General features: G+C 63.0%; 2 protein-coding genes across 6 annotated transcripts; one reads left to right on the top strand and one right to left on the bottom strand.

Annotated features, from left to right (window-relative positions):
• Positions 1-474: 474 nt before the first annotated feature.
• On the bottom strand, positions 475-17,496 carry SPPL2B (signal peptide peptidase like 2B). Of its 5 annotated transcripts, none has more exons than XM_081233836.1 (15): positions 17,166-17,496; positions 10,730-10,849; positions 9,789-9,971; positions 9,215-9,304; positions 8,482-8,621; positions 7,777-7,952; positions 7,506-7,602; positions 6,582-6,698; positions 4,778-4,859; positions 3,986-4,060; positions 3,847-3,909; positions 3,662-3,761; positions 3,224-3,301; positions 1,635-1,795; positions 475-865 (listed from the first exon to the last, which is right to left on the bottom strand). In XM_081233836.1, the coding sequence occupies exons 2-15, from the start codon at positions 10,829-10,831 to the stop codon at positions 608-610; spliced, it is 1,722 nt and encodes a 573-aa protein (XP_081089962.1). In that variant the 5' UTR covers positions 10,832-10,849; positions 17,166-17,496; the 3' UTR covers positions 475-607. The 5 variants fall into 5 exon arrangements, with proteins under 5 accessions (XP_081089962.1, XP_081089963.1, XP_081089960.1 ...); XM_081233837.1 differs by lacking the exon at positions 17,166-17,496 and adding an exon at positions 16,524-16,631; XM_081233834.1 differs by lacking the exon at positions 17,166-17,496 and adding an exon at positions 16,524-16,631 and having other exon boundaries at positions 475-862.
• On the top strand, positions 16,585-21,269 carry LSM7 (LSM7 homolog, U6 small nuclear RNA and mRNA degradation associated; the record flags this gene model as incomplete). Its single annotated transcript, XM_081233840.1, has 4 exons — positions 16,585-16,749; positions 16,879-16,969; positions 19,511-19,582; positions 21,021-21,269. 4 exons carry the CDS (start codon positions 16,585-16,587, stop codon positions 21,161-21,163), a joined length of 471 nt encoding a protein of 156 aa, XP_081089966.1. The 3' UTR covers positions 21,164-21,269.
• Positions 21,270-21,563: the final 294 nt, after the last annotated feature.

Raw genomic sequence — 21,563 nt, 5'->3', positions numbered from 1 at the left:
TTCTTCTGAGCTGAAAGGCAAGATGGGGCCACCGGCCTGGCACCAGCCCCGCCCCCGAGAGGGGCAGTCCGAAGGGCTCGCACCCCAAGAGGCGACACTACCAGAATTTCAAAAAGTTGTGGCCGTTTATTCAAACATGGAGGAGCTGGAGCACAGGTGCTGGGCGCTTCCGGGCGATGGAAGGGCCGGGCGCAGGGCTCGGCGCTCACCGCGGGCCCCCAAAGCCGCGGCGGGGGTCCAGTCCAAACCCCTGGGGGCCCTGCTGGGCAAAGGCGCCCCTCCACCAGGAGCCAGGGCCCCTCCCTCTCCCGGCCCGGACCCGAAGGGAAGCAGCAGCAGGGTAAGCACCAAACTGGGCGTGTCCACGGCCACCGGCGGAGGTGACAGCTCCGCCCTCCCCGGGGCACCACCGCCGCCGGAAGCGGGGCTCGCGCGGGGTTGGCCTCAGCCGGCCGGGGGCTTGACAGCCACGCGAGCTCGGGGCAGGGCTGGGGTCCGGGGTGTGGCCGGGTTGGAGCAGGACGTGCGCATCGGCCAGACCAGAGCACCAAGTTGAGGGCCGCGTGGGTCCAGTCCCGGGGTGCGGGGGCCGAGTCTGTGCCCTCCCCTAGGCCGAGGGGCCGGAGGCCAGGCCGGCCGGACTCTCGGGCTCCTGGGGGGGCGCGCCGGCCTCGCTCTCCTCGGGCGCGGACGGCTCCAGGGGCTGCTCCGCGGGCGGAGGGGATGGGGCCGCTTCTTGGCCGGGAGGCTGCCGGGAGGGGGCGGCGTCGGAGTCCGCCGGGGGCTGCGGGCCGTCGGCGGAGTCCGCCTTGGGCTGTGGGCCGTCGGCGGAGGCGGGCGCCCACGGCGACTGAGGTAGGTCCTTCTTGGGGAGGGAGGAAAGAGGCCCGGGTTGGCGGAGCCGCGTGGGGGCTCCGGGCCCAGGAAGGAGCCGCGCTCGCCAGCCAGCACCAGCACCGCATCAGGGCCCCAGGAGGGCCCCGCCCTGCCCTCTCTGGCTTGCTCTCCCTCCGGAACCTTCCAGAACCAATCCACCCGCTCTGCAGCAAAGCCAACGCCTGCCAGGAGGGAGACCTTTGGGGACGGTGGGCACTGAGCCCAGGAAGCCTTCCCGACTCACCAGGTCACAACAGTCACACCACGTGCACAGCGTGTTCACATCTATGCGAACAAGTTACACACACGCCGGAAGTGCTCAGAGCCCCCATCAGGGCAGGATGGGTTTCCTAACAGGGCCCACTAGAGACCCCGCAGGCCCGGAACGCCCTTGAGTTGCGGGGATACAGCGGTCACCCTGCGCTGCACGGGGAGTGGCCTCTTCAGTTTCAGACAAGAACAAGGCCCGGCCCGCCCCCTGCCCGCGACAGAAGTAGCTGGAACCCCAAGTCCAACCAATCCAACCAAATGGGTTAGCAGCGGGGCAGCAGCGTCACCCTGAGCCACACCACTAGCACGTGTACCCCTCCCCGCCCTGCAGCCACAGGAGCGCCACACCCAAAGCAAAACCTTCCACAGACGGGACGCGGGCTGCGGGGTTTAGTTGTAACGCTAGGAGGTCTTACTCAACTTTAACTCTAGTTAGGGCTTATTAGGCTATTATTTCTCGCAGACATTCATAGCAAACTGGTATTCACCGTAAAGCCGCTGCCCGTCCAGAACATGCCCAGCTCCCTGCGCCAGAGCGCCAGGGCGCAGCTGGTGACGAGTGTGCAGGGCACCAGGTAGAGGAGGGCAGGCTGGCCGCGCTGCATGAGGGCCAGCGCCATGAACGTCACCAGGAGACCGATGCCGTAGGCTGCGGAAGGAGACAGGCAGCATGTTACCCTGGCCAGTCCCAGGCTCACCACCCACTGCTCACAGGGGCAGGAGACGCAGAGCTCGTGCCAGGGCCGTGGCCGTGACCCACGGGCCAGGCCAGCGGGTCCTCCCCACCCACATCTTCCCGGATGCTGGCAGGCGAGAGTGCACGCCGGGGTCAGCAGGGAAAGAGGAGGGAGCGAGGTCCCAGCCGCCAGACTGGGGAGAGGAAGCGGGCAGCCGCTATGGGAAGGCCTGGAGTCCCGGGAGTGGCTGGAGGAGCTGCAGACGTGCCCCAGTGTCTCATTTTTGTAAGCCTCTAGTTAGAAAAGTAATTTGAACTGAAGTAACGTAGGTACAGAATTAGGAAATCACACCTTTCATAACTGAGTTGTGACCGCATGAAAGCACTGAGCGGTGAGAAGCGTCCACACTTCCTGCTCACCATTCAGCATAAAATAGCGTGTGTTATTTAGGGATGTGTGAGTCCAACGTATAAAGACCCCCGCGCACGTAGAGCACAGGGACGGACATACAACACAGCACACACGAGGAGGAGTTAGAGGGGTCGGCCTGAGCGCAGCGGCGCGGGGCTCACTGTATTAACCTTGCAGCCGAACACGTGCAATTACTCCCAGGTGAAGAGTTACAAAGAAAGACACCGTTGACTGGCACATCCCCTCCGAGGCAACGAGCCCCGTCTCCAGCACCTGCGTCTGCTCGGGCTGCCTGCCCTGCTCCTTACCTCCAGGTTTCCAAGCGATAGGCTTGTGCAGGGAGAGTTCCCGCTTATTGGCTGTGGACTAGCCACCGGTCCTAAAGAAGTGATTCAACCGAGCCAACTACAGGGTTTCAGTGACGGGAACTAGAGGACAATTTGACAAACTGTGGTTCACACGGAGAAAAGCTCTGCAGGCGCATCTGGACGAGCTAATCATGGAGTGTGAACCCAGGGGGCAGGGGCGGGGAGCACGTGTCTGGACCTTCAGGAACCCGGTGGGAAGGGGCGGACGGCAACGGCCCAAAGTACGCCGGGAAGGCTGGCCTGCGTCCGCCTGGCACTGCTGGGGGCCATGGCGGGGCCTCCCCTCACCTGTGTCAGCTGGCGGGGCCTGTGCGCTCTGCACCCCTGCTCGTCCTGAAGAGCTGACCCAGCAGGACAAGAGAACTGGTTTGGACATTTTTAGAAATGATTGGACTCAACAGAAAATGAGAAAACATCCCTTTGGTGTAAATGGCTTTAGTAACAAAGGAAACAAACAGAAGACAAAGGAAGAAAGATGAAGACAAAGAAGACCAAAGAAAAGAGAAACAACGACCACCGTGGAAAGTGACAAGGAGGCCTGTGACGCGGGTGCAGGCCTGTCCCCTACCACCCCGCGGCGGAGGACGGGGCACGGCCGAGCCCCCGGGGCAGCGGGCTTACCGATGGTGCAGGCCACGAAGTAGACCCTGGAGGACTGCACCTGGATGTCGAAGCGGTGGCAGTAGGCCACGAGCAGCCCTGCGGGAGGGAGGCCGTGGGCAGAGGCCGGGCCGCAGCCCCAGCCAGGCACCGGGGGTTTCCCCGGAGGGACCAGGCACCGTGCGTTCCTCCCGGCTCAGGAGGGAGCTGGCCCGGCACCACCCTCGACTCCTGGCAGGTAACCAGACCTCCGGCGAGCGCAAACCCCAGCTCAGAGGCTGCCCGGTGTGGGGAGGGGCCCAGAGGGGGACCCTGGGGGCAATGCGGCTGGGACAGCACCTCCGGGGGACCTCCTCCCTGCCCCCCAGGCCCCACTGGCTCAGCTCTGCCTCTGCCCACCAGCCCCTGTGGCCTGACACCCCCAAGGGCACCCGGGCCACCCAAGCCCGGCCCCAGTACCTGGGACCAGGATGTCCCCGAAGCCCAGGAGGGAGAAGGGCCGGTCACACAGGGCCAGCGGCGAGGCGTTGAGTCTGGGCACCTTGAGCACCATGGGCAGCTGGGGGGAAAGGACAGCGTGTCCAGGACCCGCCAGCACGCGCTCGCTCCACCTGCTCAGCACCTCGGCCGTGGGCACCACGTACCTTCTCGTGTGTGGCCGAGTCCGACGGCCCGGTTGCCACCTCCACCATGATGCTGTTCCCACTCTAAGAGAAGGCGGACTGCGTCAGACAGGGGAACGTGGGGGCCAGGGCGGGGGGGTGGGCGGGGCCCAGAGCCCACCTTGGTCAGGAAGGGTGTGATGAACACGAAGAAGACGTCGTAGATGAACAGCACCAGCAGCAGCAGCGTGCAAGCCTAGGAACGGGGCGTCCTGAGGGCTGTGCTCGGGGACCTCCACCGGCTCTGCCCTCCACCCCGCCCCGCCCCGGGTCCCAGATGCACAGACCCTCCAGGACGTGTCCCTGCCTCTCCCAAGGCTCAGAGTTTCCCTGTGGGGACAAAGCCTTTAGGAGAAAGTCTCAGCACAGCACGGGCAGCCTGACCTTCAGTGCCCTGGAGGTAATGTCAGGCCGGAGGCTCAGGGAGGGCGACTTTCTGATGGGACGCTGAAGAGAGACACAGCTGCGACCGGCCAGCTGCAGGTCTGGGCAGGTGACGCCCGGCTTCACGTTTGCCTGTGTGTTTCTAGGTTCCTCCTGCTAGGGTCGGGCCTTGGCCCAGGGTCCCGAGCACTGTGCTTCTGCCCCCTTGGTTTCATCTGGTTTCCCCTCCTCTGTTCACCTCACCAGCAAGGAGGCAGCCCTGCTGCGCGCACCCGCCCGGGTGTCCCCTCGGCCAGCGGTCACAGACGCTGCCGCCACGCCGGGAGACAACTCTGCACTGATCCTTAAGCCCTGTCCCCAAGAGGGTGGCCAGAGGGACGGATGAGCCAAGACCACACAGCCCACACAGGGCCAGGCTCAGAGTGGAAGGCCCTGGGCAGGGCTGCGTGGCTGGCGGGCACGGGGCTGACCCCAAGAGACCCCGTCCCCTCGTCCGCAGAGCGCCCCCGCCACCACGAGGGGCCCTCACCTTGAACGTGGGGAGGCGGATGGTTTTCAAGGTGTAGAGGCAGAAGGCAATGCCCAGCGCATCCTGAAGGATCCAAGCCCACCTGGAAGGCAACGCAGCCACCCTCAGGCGGGGTGTCCACCAAGAACCTCCGCCTGCCAGGCCCCTCCCCAGCCCTGGAAGCCTCAGCCGCCAAGTTCAAGCTGCCCAGCGCCCAGACGAGCCGCAGAGACCCTTATGCAGACAAAGGCAGCGGCCGACGTCCTGAGGCCCATGGGGGGACAGGAGGGGCAGCAACGGCCAGTAGGAGCAGGAGGTAAACCGACCCCCCAACCCTGACGCCACGGCCAGAGAAAGGCGGGCACGTGCCAGGGTCTCTGTCCCTCTGCAGCAGCGGCTCTCCCACCCAGATCACAGCCCGGGGCAGGGGGTGCAGGGCGAGGGGGGGCCATGCATCCAGCGGATTCAAATTTCTTAAAAAAAAAAAAAAATTTTTTTTTTTTCTGGCCGTGCCGCGGGGCTTGTGGGATCCGAGCTCCCCTACTAGAAATGGAACCCGGGCCCTCAGTAGTGAGAGCGTGGAGTCCTAACCACTGGACCGCCAGGGAAGTCCCTCAAAAATATCTTTTAAGGGCTTCCCTGGTGGCACAGTGGTTGAGAGTCTGCCTGCCGATGCAGGGGACACGGGTTCATGCCCCGGTCCGGGAAGATCCCACAGGCCGCGGAGCGGCTGGGCCCGTGAGCCATGGCCACCGAGCCTGCGTGTCTGGAGCCTGTGCTCTGCAACGGGAGAGGCCACAACAGTGAGAGGCCCGCATACCGCAAAAAATAAAAAAAAAATCTTTTAAGCAATTCAGAAAAGCAAAACTTGTACCCACCCAGCCAAATGCCACACAGTCTCTGGGGAAATAGGGGCTTGGGGCCCTGAGGACATCATCTGGAGTCCTGGGAAGCAGGGCGCCACCCTTGCTGGGGCCACTTCCGAATTGGGAAGTCAAAGCTGTGTGATGAAGCCGCATGTGATGAGGCTCCCAGCTGGGAAACGGCCCCACAGCCGGCCCCATCCTCCCTGCCCCTCAAGACTCATCAGAGCTTCATCTGAGCGCAGGATGAGAACCTCTCTGGGCCAGGGTGCTGGTGAGAGCAGGGAAGGTTCACTGAGGCCACGTGGGCACCCAGACATGGCAGAAACCGTGGCCTGTTCTACTTTTATGCGAAGGAGCGAGCCTTCTGGCTTGGATTTAACCGTGAGCGTCCTTATTCTCTTTGTGTACAAAGGACTCAAAATATTTTCACGCTTTCCTTCTGCCAGTTAAATCTGTTGTAGCTCCAAACAGCAGCACAGCCAAGAGCGTTTAACTGCCCCGGGAGAAGCTCAGAGAAAGTGCCAGATGGTGTCAGTGACGGCAGGCAGTGGCGCGCTGCCTTGCGGGGGAGGCCCCCCGGGGGGTGGGTGTTGGGAGAAGCAGAGCTAGCTAAGCAGGCAGGCGGGCACCACAACGGAGCGGCGGCCGAGCGGCGCCAGGCCACGTCCAGGCTGCCCTGGAGCACACGGCTCGGCGCCCGGGCAGCAGTGCCGGCGGCATCTCACGCCCAGATTGCGATCGCAGATCCCGGGGCACCGGACAAGCCACAGGGCAGCCAGGGCCAGGCCTGGACGGCGTGCAGCCACTGCGTCCAGAGCACTGACAGGAGAGCCTTTCATAACCGGGAGCTGGCCCGGCTCCAGGCGCCCCGAGCGGAGGGCTCGGGGAGTCGCGGGGAGGTCAGAGCACCCGAGGACAGCTGCACCCACCCCCAGCAGGGCCTCCAGGGCTGCACTCACTGGTCCTCGTTCCGGAAGACGCCCCACACCACACTGACGGCCACGCACAGCAGCGCCAGGAGCAGCGTGCGGACCTGAGGGCGCTTGTGGAAGTAGGGCAGGCTGTTGTCGGGGACCCTGAGGGCGGGCAGGCGGGTGGGGAGGTCAGCGGCCTCTGACCCTCACAGCCCCGCCTCTGCCCAGCGCCCGGAGGGTCAGCTCAACTCCTGCCCAAAAGCCCGCGGCCTCCCCGTCTGTCCTCCTGCTGTCCGCCAGGCTCTGCTCCCAAGGGCCACCCCTGGCCCTGCCCCTTCCTCTCCTTTACCTTATCTGTTAAACTCACCATCCCTCACCTTTTATTTCTAGAAGGGAGGCTCCCAAGGGCAGGGCAGGGCAGAGCGGGCAGGGGCAGGGCCGTGGGGGAAGCAGACCTCACCCGCAGGAGCCCTCCGTCGGGTGCTGTGACCCCTCTCGCACAGCCCGCCCTGCTCCAGGCCCTCCCCCAACCCCCCTGAACCAAGCTTCCTGACCCCCGTCGGACCTCATCTAAACCCTTCCGTTTCCCACCTGCCCCACGAGAACCAGACCAGACCCCTGACCGCAGGGAACCTTCGGAGCCTGGATCAGCAGCACTGCCCGCCTGCTGCCCCCAGCGGTGTACCCTGAGGGATCCCATGGGCCCTGACCCAGGACGGGAGGCCGGGGGAGGGAGGCCCACCCAGGGGCTGGAGGTGGGGCCGTGAGCCCCCAGCCAGCATGGAGTGGGCGCCTGCTGTAACACCTGCATCATGCCAGACTGACCGAGGGCTCCGGAGGGTGAGGGTCCTCGGCCTCAGCAAAGCTGTGGAGCCTCCGGGAGCCGGGTAACGGGAGGTGGGGGCGGACAGGCCACGTGGCAGCAGAGGGAGACCCCCGCGAGCAGGTGGGGGTCGCCCGGGGGCTCACCTGCATCTGCAGAACGGCAGCCTCTGGAGGAGCGGTGACAGGCAGCTGTACAGGCCCGTGGAGGAGGCCAGGCAGAAGATGCCAATGATGACGTAGACTGCAGGGCGGGGCGGGCGGTAAGGGGAGCCTGAAGGAGGGCTCTGTGCCTCACTCCCTGGCAGGGTGACCGCCCCATGGGAAGGAAGGGGTAGCCCCAGGCCCCTCCTGGTGAGCCAGCAACAAGGGCCTCCAGCCACCGCCCACCACACGGCCCCTGGACTCCCCCCCTCACCCGACGCCCTGAGAGCCGGCGACGGGGACCCACCGAGCTGGTCGTAGAAGTGGTAAAGCAGCACCAGCGTGGAGCAGCACATGACCACAAACACGCAAATCATGACGGGCGTCACGTCCACGGCCTCGTCCTCGTGCTTCTCGGGCCCGTCATCCCGCTTGTGTTTCATGTACCTCCTTGAAAGACGAGAACGGGCTGGGGGACGCCCTACCAGCTGGCACCGCTCCCGGGGGCCAAGGGCCACAGAGATGGGGAAGGACAGGCTGAGGGACAGCTTGCCCGGAGGTGACCACCATCACCTGCCCCGTCGGCCAGTTCCCCGTCCCTGCCCACCATGTGTACTTGGGGTCGCCCCCGACGGAGCCAGTCCTGCTGAGGTGGGGCTCCGGTCCCCAGGGCCAAGCTGTGGTGGCCGCATGGGGGCCACCCTGGACCCTGGCCCTGCACCAACCCCACCACCGCCCTACCCTGGGCGGCAGGGGCGAGCTCTCCCGTGGATGCCCCTGCCGGGCTGGGCCCGGGCCGGGAACCCTGAGGGCAGGACAGAATCATGGGGAGCAGGGCCCGCGGGGCTTTCAACGGGTCTCCCGGGTGTTTATAGCAGCTGTTTTCCAGAAGGCTCTCTGGGCGTGCGGACTCTCGTGGTTACTTGCCCAGCATTAGGGCTGCCCATCCGGGACGCGTGCACACGCGCAGGCCACTCACTTCCTCACGTCCCGGCTCCCGGCCCAGTAGCCTCCGAGGGCAACGGTGCCCACAGCCATGAGGAAGATGATGACCATGTTGTAGTCCAGCATGGGCTCCTTGGGGGCGAACAGCGCCGCCCGTACCACCCGGCCAAACGTCTGCCTCAGGGAACACAAGAGAGCTAAGGTCGGGGGGGCCCACCCGTGCCCACCCGTGCCCTCACCACCCAGAGGGCCGAGGCTGGCCCGCTCGAGGAGCCAGGGGCCGGGAGATCCCGCCTCACCCCACGCCCTCACCCGCTACTCCTGACCCCAGAGAAGCGGGCTCTGCCGGGACGAGCTTCACACAGGGTGGGAGACATGGCCGCGCGCGTGCAGGAACACAGACCCTACCCCCAGACACACATGAGTGAACGAGGGGGGACGTGGCCTGGGAAGCGGCCCGGAGACGGCCGGTGGGTCCCTTGGGGGAGACGCGAAGCCTGCAGGGGGGAACCTGGCCATCCCCGTGTCGCTGTGTGCTGCAGCTCGCCTGCTCCAGACCCAGCTCCCCAAATCAACGACGCACCGGTCTCTGGTCAGACAGGGCCGGGCTGGGCGAGGGGCCGGGCAGGCCCGAGCAGCGGGGGACACTCAGGGTCTCTGGCATAGGGGAGGGCTGGGGTCTCCATTCCTGACATTCACAGCACTGCGGGCACACCGTGTCCTCAGGCCCTGGGCCCAGCTGCAGACAGGATTGGGGACGAGCCTACCTCGAAAATGTCCAGCATGTCTTTGTAGCTGAGCAGGGCCACAGGAATGCCGATCTCGTCGTACTGCGTCTTGTTGCCTCCTGGGGGGACCTGGGGGAGGCGGGGAGAGGGCGGCTGGACGGCTTAGCAAGGCCCACCCAGGGCAGGGCAGGCCGCCAAGCGCTCCTGACGGCGCGGCCCACGGTGCCAGCTCTCCCCGAGGGGGCGGAGGAGTCCTGCGTGTATGTCGGGGTCCTCGGGGGCCAGGTGGGAGGGCCACACCGCCTTTAGGGCAGGCCTGCGGGCTCGGCCCCTCCCTCTGGGGAAGGGCAAGCTCCCCTCCCCTCTCAACCCTGGGCTTGGGTGACACCGGTCAGCCCTGAAGGGCCTGAGAGAGAGGGTGGCACGCGGCCCACGCCACCCGCTCCTCAGGTGGCAGGCCCAGAGCTCCGCCCCAGGCCTTGTCGGACCCCAGCACCGCCCTGGGACAGGGCCCCTCCAAGGCCACAGGTAGGAAACCAGACTCTTCGTCTACCCTGGCCCGACCCTGCCCCCCAGGGCCCCCAGCTGCCCAGGAGGGGCCCGGCGGCCGCACCAGCGTCTCCTTGCTGATGATGAGCAGCCCACGCGCCCCGCTGCCCTGGGCCAGCCGCACTTTCTCGTAGAAGGTGCAGTTCCCCCGCGCCACCAGGGGGATCTGGTTACTGAAGCCTTTGGCAGGCAGGTCGGCCGGAGAGCAGAGCACGGAGGTCGTCCAGTCCCGCACCTGCAGAAGAGACTGCAGGAGGGTGGCCTTCACGTGAGCCGCTCCAGGGGAGCCGGGGCACACAGCGTCCTCGGGGAGACAGGTCGGCGGAGGCCGCTGCAGCGACCACCGCCCCTACGCAGCCTCACCTCAAGCCCACAGGGTCTCAGCCCTGCACACACGCGCGCACACACACGCACGTGCACAAGCGTGTGCGCACACCCACCCCGAGCACAAGGCAGACGGGAGGGGTACAGGGCGGCGTGTGCTCAGGAACGCTCTCCGCCTCTCTCGAGCCCGTCACAAACAGCACAAGGCGCGGGCGGGAGCGCTGGCCTTCGTTCCACCCGCCAAGCCAGGCACTGGGCACCCTGAGTCCCTCTGGGAGGAGTGAGGCCAGAGCAGGGAGCAGACCGTCCGGGCTACCCCAAAGATGGGGCCGGGTACGGCCCCTCCCGTCACTCCTCTCACCAGCCGCCCCAGCCCAGCACGGACGGGTGGTGGGGGGAGCCTGGCCGGCGTCCCCACCAGGGGCTGGCCCTCAGCAGCGCCCTGACATCTTTTATTTATGACGGAGGAAACCCGGGCCCCGAGAGTTTGGGGAGCTCCTCTGGGGACACATCCCACCTCCGTTTCCCAGCAGAGGCCCTTCCTCCATCCTCAATGGCTCTCCGCAAGACCCGTCCTCCAGAGGCCCTCGGGAGACCCAGGGGAGGAGTGGAGGGAGGGCGGCAAGCAGGACAGACAAGACCCTGCGTCGGGAGGGGGCGCCCGCGCTGGCCGGTACTCACTGCTTTGCTGAGGTCGAGCGGCAGGTGGGCCCACTGCGGGTTGTAGAGGATGCAGTAGTCTTTGCCTTTGGGGCCCCCAGTCTCGGACACCACGTGCACCATGCCATACTCACAGGCCACCTGGACGGGGGGCATCGGTCAGAGAGCCGACACGAGGCCGGCCCACAGCACGGCCTGGTCGTTCCGACAGCACAGGCGGGGTACACCTGTCACGTCTTAGCGGGGGCACGAGGAGGAGGGCAGGGCTGAGCCGCCTCAGGGAGACCTGGGCGCTGACAGTGGCCGTGTCGGGTCCCCTCCCTGGGGCTCCAGCGGCAGAAGCGGGGGAGTCCTCCTGGGACTACAGCGAGAACAAGAGCCCCACGCCACTGCCATAAGGCAAGAAGGGGACGGGGAGAGTCAGCGGTGCCCCAGCAGGTTCCAGGCTCCCCGACGGGCTCCCGGGAAAACAGCCGACAGGCCCCCACCCAGCGAGGCCAGCAGGCTCAGGGCAGAAAGGGGGCGGTGGAGCCCGGGTCACGTGACCAGCACCTGCTGGGCCACAGGTCGGTGGGAACCCCTGGGTCAGAACCTTGGCCTTCCCTGCTCGGACGCGCGGCAAGACGTGGACAGTGCGAGAGGCAGGGCTGCTCTGGGCAGGGGGTCTTCGTGACAGATGGCGTCACCACGACCCCAGCAGGGCCCAGGCAGCTGACAGAACCTCCTCCCCAGCACGTCCCGAGCAAGTAGAGCAGCGCTCCCGATGGGCACGGGCAGCAGAAGTGCCCGGCTTCCTGGCCCACTACTCCCAGGAGGGCGACAAGGCCTCCAGTTCCTCCTGCCCAGGCCCGCCAGGCAGCAGGCTGCTCGTGGAGGGTCCCACAGAGTCCACATGGACCCCGCCCGCTCTGACATGGAGCAAGGTCGACGGCAGCTGGCTGACTGCGGAGGACAGGGCGGGCTGGGCACACGGGCCATCGGGGCCTTTGCTCCCAGTGTGAATTCAGAGTGGGGTAGAGGGGCAGGCCCAGAGTCCTTGGAACTCCAGCCCCTCCGCTGAGGGCAGCGGGGTGGCCAGGGCCTGGGAGCGGCTTTATCTACATGACAAACCAGTACCGCACACGAGTGTCCCCCCTGCCTGCTCGTCCCTCTCCCGCCTGGACCGCTGCGTCCCTGACGGGGCTGCTTCCTCCTATAGGCCGGGCTCAGCTACGGAGCCCCCGCGAGGACCTCAGCCCCAGCGGGTCTCACGCTGTCTGGCCCAGGTCTGGGCTGCTCCCCGGGGCTGTGGGACCTGCGAGGGAGGAGGGGTCCCAGAGAGGGCCTTCAGCAGGGAGCCTGGCCATGCCATGCCCACAGGGGCCTGGGCCCACCCCAGCCCCTTGGCTTCTTGGAGCTGGAGGGGTCCAAGTGGACCCCAACTCTGCACACTCTGGCTCCCAGGGCTGTCCCTCTGTACCGCCCGGAGGCCGAGACAGAGACTGCACCCCTCGGTGACAACAGGCAGTAGCCTGTCTGTGCAGGGACAGACCCCCACCCCCATCTGGCCTTCCCAAGTTACAGGCGGTGGTGCTCCGACTCAGCTGGGGTCCCGAGGGGCCGTGGCCCCGACAGCAGGCCTGGGGCACAGACCAGCTCAGAAGGCCAGGCCCTCTGTGAATGCGTAACGGGGCCCAGCCGCTCCGGGAGCTTCTCCCCACAGGCCCACATCTGCTGGCGGCGTGGAGAGAAACCGGGGCCCCCACTGCCCCTGCCCAGCGCTTTGGTTTGTCGCCTGGAGTGAGGTGCCGACAGCCAAATGGGCTGCAGGGTATGCTCAGTGAGGCTGTGTTTGCAGGGCACATGGGCACTGCCACCAGCGCTCAAGGGAGGGAAGCGTGGTATCCTCCCCACCCGCCCCTGCCTGGCCAACCTCGTTCCCTCAACCAGAGGTAGGACATGGAGCCCCCTCTTCCGGGTTCTCCCCACCAGGCTGCCCCCAAGTACAGTGCCCAGCCCTGGGCCCCCACCCCAGGTCAGCCCTGCCCTGCCCCCACCTTGGGCCACTGCAGGGGTTCTGTGATCCCTCAACCCCCAGGCCGAATCCGGCCCACCTTCTGTGTTTGTCAGTAAAGTTTTATCGTAACATGTCTGCCTGGTTGCTGAACGTAGGGTAGGGCCTATGCTGCTCTCTGCAGAGCCGGGGAGTTACAACAGAGGCCATGTGGCCTGAAAAGCCACAAATACTGTCTGGCCCTTTGGAAAATGTTTGCTGACCCCTGGTCTATGGGATCCGAGTTGCTGGTGAAAACTGTCGGTTGTATAAAATGGGAACGACTAGAAGCATTTGTTTTTAAAAAGTCGCCGAGAAGCACAAGGGCGCACTTCACAGCTCTCCCCTCACCACGTGCACAACTGGCTTTCTGTTAAGAAATAAGCCTGGGCTTGTATCAAACACCCGAGAACACAGTCTCGCCGTGAACACTGTCTCCTCCCCGGGGAGTTAAAGGGCTAGGAGGAGTTCCTCCAAAGGGCCCAGGGCTGTGAGTGCCCCCCACCCCTTTCCAGCACGGCCCATCCCAGTTTGGAGGATGAGAAACAGCTGGGGCTACCGAGGACAGGCCATCTCCCGATGCGCCACAATCATATCGAGCTCAGGAACTCTTAGGGAAACTATGCTTCAAGATGACGGTGAAAGCATCCATGTCAGGGGACTCTGAAAGAAGCTAAGGGGTCCAGACGGGGAGCAGTCTTCCTAAGACTTGGTGAATTCTAGAAGGGGCTAATTAGGACCTGGGAAGCTTAGGTGGAGGAAAGTGGGAGGGGTGAAGGGGCAGGCGGAGGGGGCAGGCAGGGAGAACACCACTGTGTTCAGATCTGCCGAGTAACAGGCCCCACATGGGCTGTTATGTGCACAACTTACAGCAACTGGGCAGGGTCACAGAATGGTAGGGAATGAGTTTCGAGCTGTGAGCAATCAGCCTCCCGCCCCGTGGAGAGCTGGCCTTACCGGGGCGCCATGAAGAACCACATGCAGGGTTCTGTCCTGGGAAGGGCTGGCCCAGGTGCTCTCCCACTCGCTTCTACACTCTACCTGGCTCCCCACGCTCAGGGTAAAGTTCCAAATCCTCAGCCAGCTGGGAATAAAGTCCAAATGTCCCAGCACCCAGCTCCGACCAGCCCAGTCTGCTCCCCTGGACTCCAGCTCGGAGAAGCCACACGTTCAGCCTGCCCTTTACCCCCAACGCCTGGAGCCACTCCCACTGCTGCTCCCTCCATGGCCTTCCCTGCAAGGGCACCTGAAGGGCCTCCACTGGGATGACACCTTCCTCAGGTGTAACCATTGGATTATCCTACACGCCAGCTGTAGTGGACCCTCACCATCTCCAAGTAAATCATCAGCTCTCGAGGGGTAAGGGGGAGGGATAAATTGAAAGACTGGGATTGACACATACACACTACTATATATAAAATAGATAAGTAATAAGGACCTACTGTATACTCAGGGAATTCTTCTGAATACTCTGTAATGACCTATATGGGAAAAGAATCTAAAAAAGAATGAACTAAGTGTCCATCATCGGATGAATGGATAAAGAAGATGTGGCACATATATACAATGGAATATTACTCAGCCATAAAAAGAAACGAAACTGAGCTATTTGTAATGAGGTGGATAGACCTAGAGTCTGTCATACAGAGTGAAGTAAGTCAGAAAGATAAAGACAAATACCGTATGCTAACACATATATACGGAATTTTTTTAAAAATGTCATGAAGAACCTAGGGGTAAAACGGGAATAAAGACACAGACCTACTTGAGAATGGACTTGAGGATATGGGGAGGGGGAAGGGTAAGCTGTGACAAAGCGAAAGAGAGGCATGGACATATATACACTACAAAACGTAAGGTAGATAGATAGTGGGAAGCAGCCGCAGAGCACAGGGAGATCAGCTCGGTGCTTTGTGACCGCTGGAGGGGTGGGATGGGGAGGGTGGGAGGGAGGGAGATGCATGAGGGAAGGGATGTGGGAACAGATGTATATGTATGACTGATTCACTTTGTTATAAAGCAGAAACTAATAAAAAAATAAAAATAATAAAAAAAAGAATGAATATATGTATGTATAACAGATTCACTTTGCTGTACGCCTGAAACTAACACAACATTGTAAATCAACTATACCCCAATAAGAATTAAAATAAATAAATCTATTATTAAAAAAAAAATCATCAGCTCTCACACCTCCGGCCCTGCTCCCATCACCTGCAACAACCTTCTCTACCTTCTTGACCTAGCAAACGCCCACTCATCCTTCAGATCGCCCCTCAGGCACCTCTGCTTCTGAAAAGCATTCCTAGAACAACTGCGTCCCATTGCTTGGCCCTCATTTGAAATATCTGGAGAGCTTAAAGTCCCTGCCTCCAAATGCTCAGACTGCTGGGGAAGATGAGTGAACAGGGCTGGGGGAAGTACAGGGGGCTGGCAAAGCAGCTGGGGAGGGGGCGTCCCAGAGAGCTTCTGGGAGGGAGGGACAGCTAAGCTGAGACCAGAAGCATAACCGGGGAATTCAGGGAAACAGAGACCAGCGAGCAGAGTGCCTTCAAGACACTAGAGCTGGAGAGAACGCGAAGCTTCCTGACAGCCAGATCACAAAGGCCTCCTAAATGTGCCAGGAAGCCACCAGAAGGCTCGCATCTGGACACAAGACACACTTTTTTTTTTTTTTTTTTGCGGTACGCGGGCCTCTCACTCTTGTGGCCTCTCCCGTTGTGGAGCACAGGCTCCGGACGCACAGGCTCAGCGGCCATGGCTCACGGGCCCAGCCGCTCCACGGCATGTGGGATCCTCCCGGACCAGGGCACGAACCCGTGTCCCCTGCATTGGCAGGCGGACTCTCAACAACTGCGCCACCAGGGAAGCCCACAAGACACACTTTGAAAGGGATCACTCCTGCAGTGTTGAGAATGAACTGGACAAAAGTAGCCACGGGAGAACGCCAACCGCCTGGAGCAGAGGTGGGGGCACTGGAGCAGAAGGGTCAAGGTTAACGGCCCAGTTTGTAGGGCTGTTGAGGGGCGGGTATTTCCTGACCTGTGGAACCTGGCGGGGAGAGGGAGGATTTGGAAATAAAAGATGCGCTTATGACAACGTACATCAGCCATTTCCTGGTCGCCCCCCCCCCAGCCGCTAGCACTGGAGACCCTGAAGGTTTAGTGACAAACAAGTAGCATGCTGCGCGCTCGTGTTCCCCTACATCGTTTTGCTGACTCTGCACTGTATACTTATCTTCCTTTTGCAGATGAGTAACGGACGCTCAAAGCGGGAAACTCCCTTGCCAAGGTCACGGGAGCAAAAGATGGGGCGGCGATTCGACCCCACTCCAGGGTTGGGCTCCTGGCCGCTTCCCGACACTACCAGACACTGGGTGCCGCGCTCGACAGTTTACCACAACCAGGGGGAAAGGGAGTAGTATGGCACTCAAGGGGAAACTGAGGCTCAGAGAGGGGTAGCCCCCCGGCCAAGGCCACGGAGCCAGAGAGGGGCGTCCCCGGCGGCGGTGGGAGACCCCGAGACAGACCAGCAGGGGCCGAGGCGGGAGCGGGTGACGCTGTGGCTGAGAAGGACTTCCAGGCGGGGAAGGGAGACGGGCCGGGGACAGGCCCGCAAGGTCACGACCGAGCCCCGGGCCAGCGGGCCGCCCGCGCGCGGGGCGCGGATCCCCTAAACTGGCCCCAGGCCGGGCCGGGCGGGATCCTGCGCGGGGCCGGGGTGGGGGGCGAGGGGCCGGGGCACCGCGGCCGGCGAGGCCGGCGGGGTCAGCGCCGCCCTCACCTGGGCCGCGAGGAGGAGGAAGGCCGCCGCGAGCCGCGCCAGCGCCGCCGCCGCCGCCGCCATGTCGCCCGGTCCCAGCCTCAGGCGTCGCCAGATGTTTCCCAGCAACGCCCCGGCGCACCGCGCCGCACAGGCGCCTTGCGCCCGCAGCGCATGCGCGCGGGGCAGGGTACAACGGGCGCGGCGGCGGCTCCTGCGCACAGCGACGCGGCCGGGCAAGATGGCGGTGAGCGCGCGGCGCGGCTGGCGGGGTTGGCGCCGCTGTCGGGGTTGGATGGGCTGGCGGGGCTGGCGGGGCTGGCGGGGCGGAGTCCGGCCGCGCTCCCCGCCTCACAGAGCTCTGTTTCCCCTGCAGGACAAAGAGAAGAAAAAGAAGGAGAGCATCTTGGACCTGTCCAAGTACATCGACAAGACGATCCGAGTGAAGTTCCAGGGAGGCCGAGAAGGTGAGGCCCCTCCTCCCGCCCCTTCCACGGTCCACGAGGAGTAACGGGCGGCGGTACCGATAACGGATGCCTGGGCTGAGCTTTAAGCGCTAGGCTTGGACAACTCGTGCTGGCCTGACGGCGCCGGCAGGTAGGAATGGTTATGCCCCTTTTGCAGGTGGGGAAACTGAGGCACGCAAAGGGTCCCCAACCTCACCGGAAGCTACAGTGGCTGGGATTCACGGCTCTGCTTCCTGTGGGTCCTGCCTCACTCAGGCGGCTGTCCCAGCTCCTCACGGGTCGTCCTGCACCTGAGGGTTTCTCAGGCTCGGCGCTGCTCACGTTGGGGCCGCATTTTTCTCCGTTGGGGGCCGTCCTGCTCCCACCCACTCGGTGCCAGGAGCCGCCTAGTCGTGACGTCCCAGACATGGCCTAGTGTCCCCTGGGCGGCAGAATTGCCCCAGTTGCGAACCACGGCCCTATGGTCAGTTTCCACCAAGCTGCCTTAAGGGTTTGTTTAAAACAAATCTCGTTTCCTTGTTCACGGTTGTTCCAGGGTAACGGGATGAACGTTTTATACCTGAGTACTGCAGGGAGCTCTCGACTGCTCTGGGAAGCTTTCCCTGACCCCCACGCCTCCACCCCAGTTCAGGCCCCTGTTGTTATAAGTTCCTGGTAGCACCTGTCACAGTTTGCGGCTCTGTGTTGTTATTGTGAGGCTTTAACTCTGAATTTGCTGTTAGAGTCTGATGCGAAGACGGCAGGAATGATGCTGCAGGGTTATGCGGGGAGCGCTGCCCATGGCACAGCCCCAGCTCACTGGCTGTGGGACTTTGGGCAAGTTGCTACCCTCTCTGAGCCTCAGTCTCCTCATTTGTCAGAGGTTATTAACTCCACCTACTTCAGTAGTGGCACTGAGATTAAAGTTTAAAGCAGGTAACGTGTTTTTCTTTTTTTTTTAATTAAATTTATTTATTTATTTGTTTATTTTTTGGCGGCATTGGGTCTTCGTTGCTGCGCACGGGCTTTCTCTAGCTGCAGGGGCTGCTCTTCGTTGCGGTGCGTGGGCTTCTCATCGCGGTGGCTTCTCGTTGTGGAGCACAGGCTCTAGGCGCGCTGGCTTCAGTAGTTGTGGCACGAGGGCTCAGTAGTTATGGCTCGTGGGCTCTTGAGCACAGGCTCAGTAGCTGTGCCATACAGGCTTAGTTGCTCCGTGGCATGTGGCATCTTCCCAGACCAGGGCTCAAACCCATGTCCCCTGCATTGGCAGGCGGACTCTCAACCACTGCGCCACCAGGGAAGCCCCCGAGGATCGGAATCTTAACAAACACTTGGCACCGTGTTGGCTCTGGGATGTATGAAGAGATGGGGCTCTTGCTTCTCAAGGCGCTAGTGTTCGTTTTCTACACTTAAACAACATACGTTTTTATCTCACAGCGCCTGTGGTTCCAGACTCTGGGTGCCTCAGGCTCAGGTCTCTGACGAGGTTGCCGTAAAGGAGTGTGTCTGAGAGCCTGTCATCTCAGGCCCAGGGTCCTCTTCTTAGCCTGGGGTCCCCATTTTCTGCCAAGAGTTGGCCAGGGACCCCCTGGGCTCCTAGAGGCTGCTCACTGCCCCTGCCGCAGACTCTGTCCACAGCACTGCACTTCACGTCTTCAAGACCAACAGGAAAATCTCATTTTTGAACTTTCTTTTTTCAGAAAGGGCCCATCCCTTTAACGGCTCACCTATCAGGTCAGGCCTGCCCAGCATAGCCTCTCTTTAGATGCACTGAAAGTCCACCGACTCATGGACGTTAATGAGATCCATGAAGCAGTGTGTCTGTCGCAGCCTGAGTGCAGACTGACGTCCCATCGTGGGTCCCGTCCCACACTGTTGGGGGGGGGAACGCTGGCTCTGAGCATCCTGCCCGCCTGTTGCACCCCCGTCCTGGTGAGGAGGGCAGACCTGCGGGTGCAGGCTCGCTGCCCGGCTGGGGCCAAGTGCCTGGATGTGTTACTGGATTTGTCACTCTCCGTAACCCCGTTAGGTGGGTGCCTTCACAGTCTTTGTTCTGCAGGGGAGGGTGAGCAGGAGAGGAAGAGGGCCAGGGTGTCGCCCTCAGGCAGGGCTGGTGGACCTGTTCTTTAGGACACCACACAGGAAATATTTGCAGCTGTGCCGGCCAGACGGTCTCTTGTCGCGGCTACTCCACTCTGCCATTGCAGCAGGAAAGCAGCCACAGGCGACATTTCACAAATGAGCATGGCCAGGTGCCAGTTAAACTGTTTACAAAACAGGCGCAGGCGGATTTTGCTGACTGTATTGTGGTGGCGATGGTTTTGGGGTCCGCTGTCACTGCTCCCTGTCTGGGAGCCCTTCCCTTGCTTCCCCCGTGGTCTCCCATCTGTCCTGTCCCTGGAGAGGCTGCTCCCACACCTGCATCCGGCTGGGGAGACCCCTCACCGGCGGGGGCACCCCAATCTCACGTGCTGACACCCGGGCACAGCTCGCATCTGCCCAGGATGACCGTTGATCTTAATGCCTGTCTGTCTCTCTTCTCTTCTCGGTGGTTCCGACAAGCCAGTGGAATCCTGAAAGGGTTTGACCCGCTGCTCAATCTCGTGCTGGATGGCACCATCGAGTACATGAGAGGTGAGTGCAGCCCGTGGGGCTCGGAGGCGTCCTCGCTGGGCCCTCCTTACTCTTTGTTCCAAAGCTGCTCCGCTGCCACCCAACGGCTGTGTGAACGTGGTGCCTTGTGGATCACGCGGCTGACACATGTGTTGGATCTCCCGCTGTCCCGGTGAGGCTCAGTAGACCATCGTCTCAGGACTTGGTCTGAGGTGGAAGTGGAGTATTTTCCGGATCCACTCCTTACCAGCACTGAGCACCCGCTGGGGCTGAGGCGTGCCCAGCGGGGCTGGAAAGATGCTGCACCCGCCGTGAGAAAGCCGGCTGCCCTGCGGCTCGTCCTGCCCCCTTATCTCCTGCTGTCCCTGTGTGTTAACCCCCGGCTGCTGACAGAGGGCCCCCTCCCCGTTATTCCCTGTTCCCCCAGGTCCCCAGGCCCTTCACATGGTGGTCAGGCCAACCCTTGCCCATCAGCCAGGAAGTTCTCCAGCTCAGCCTGACCGTAGCATGAAGGGGACCGCAAGGCCTAGGAGAGAAGGGGTGTCTTTTCTGGGGACTGTCGATGTTGAGACACACGTTAGTCTGGTGAAGAGTTAATGGAGCTGCACAGAAGTGTCAAAGGGCCCCCAGGGAGAGGCCCTCTTTGTGGGGGAGTGACCCCGTGGGGCCTCTTGCTCTGCCCTCCTCTTCCCTCTGCCCACTGAGTCTGCCCAGAGCCTCGCCCGCTGGGATCCTGGCCTGGCCTCCTTGGGCGGATGACTTTCTGGAAAAGGACAGCCTCACCTCGTGGGGCTGTAGGGAAAACCAAGGGAGCTGGGGTGTGCCTTGCACTTAGACGGGCCCGGGCGGAGCAGCCCTGGAGGCATGGCTGCTGTTCCTGCGTCAGAGGCCGCTCCCACCTGGGCCCTGGCTCACTCCTTGGCTGAGTCTGCGCCCTGTTCTCACCCCTAGAACAGCCCTGGGACAGACGCCCTGACGCATGCACACGGTTCCGGGAGGGGAGGGGCAGGCTTGGACAGCTGTCATCCTGCGGGGTCTGGGAGTGGGGAGCCGCACCCCAAGTCGGGCCTCCCCAGCCCGCCATCGTGCAGTAACAGTAATGGAGGCCTCGCCGCCGTGACCTCCGTGCCGTCACTTCCCCGGGCCCCTCGCCCCACTGTGAACAGCCCGTTGGCATGGGGGTGAATGGTGGCCCCGCAGGGCTTCCAAGATTCTGCAGATGGGGTTTTTCTCTGCCGCCCATCTGAGAACTCGGTCTCCGCTGTCCCCCGGGCTGTGTCCTCATTGTAGAAGGAGGACAGGCTGCACGCGGCTGTTTCCAGAGCTCTTCCTGAGCCTCATGGTCCGTCTCGGGGAGAGGCTGCCAGCTGGCTTGGGAATGGGGCCCTTGGCCTGTCCTCCCCACCCCCCTGGGCCTCTGAGCCCGCGCCGCCTCACTGCCGCCCCTCTTCTTCCGCAGACCCTGATGACCAGTACAAGCTCACGGAGGACACCCGGCAGCTGGGCCTGGTGGTGTGCAGGGGCACCTCTGTGGTGCTCATCTGCCCGCAGGACGGCATGGAGGCCATCCCCAACCCCTTCATCCAGCAGCAAGACGCCTAGCGGCCGGGGCCGCCCCTCCTCCAGGACTCGGGCCACCCATAGGAATGGAACTTTCCTTTTTGTATAGCTTATGTTTTTGTTTTCTTTATAAAATTGCAAACCTCAAGTGTCCAGGAGCCCTGGACTCTGGCTTTCAGCCTTGGTGTTCTGACAAGACCTGGGCCCCAGGGATGCGGTCCATCCAGCAGAGTTTGTGCGCCGTCTGGGGTCCAGGCCCAGGGCTGGGGGGCTCGGAGGTGACTGAGCGTGCACACTCCAGGTGAGGGCACGGGACGTGGAGGCCGGAGCCTTTGCAGAGCCCCCCCTGGGGCCGCAGCGCATGCAGACCCCCAGCCAGCCTTCTCAGCGGCAGGCCCTGTCACTTCAGTGCCTCTGTACGCCGGCCCGAGTGGTTCCCCCA

This window comes from Mesoplodon bidens (assembly GCF_964165515.1).
Source record: "Mesoplodon bidens genome assembly, chromosome: 4".
Taxonomy (NCBI): Eukaryota; Metazoa; Chordata; class Mammalia; order Artiodactyla; family Ziphiidae; genus Mesoplodon; species Mesoplodon bidens.
Note: the sequence above shows the minus strand (reverse complement) of the source record. Positions and strands in the feature narration are given on the sequence as shown.

Bases quoted from the DNA above. Each gene is read 5' to 3' on its own strand.
- SPPL2B (XM_081233837.1), bottom strand. From the start codon at position 16,586: ATGGCGGCGGCGGCGGCGGCGCTGGCGCGGCTCGCGGCGGCCTTCCTC. The intron at 4,061-4,777 runs GTGAGGGCCCCT...CCCCGTTCCTAG, and splicing joins TCCGCCTCCCCACGTTCAAG to GCTTGCACGCTGCTGCTGCT. The intron at 866-1,634 runs GTGAATACCAGT...TCCCTCCCCAAG, and splicing joins GGACGGGCAGCGGCTTTACG to AAGGACCTACCTCAGTCGCC.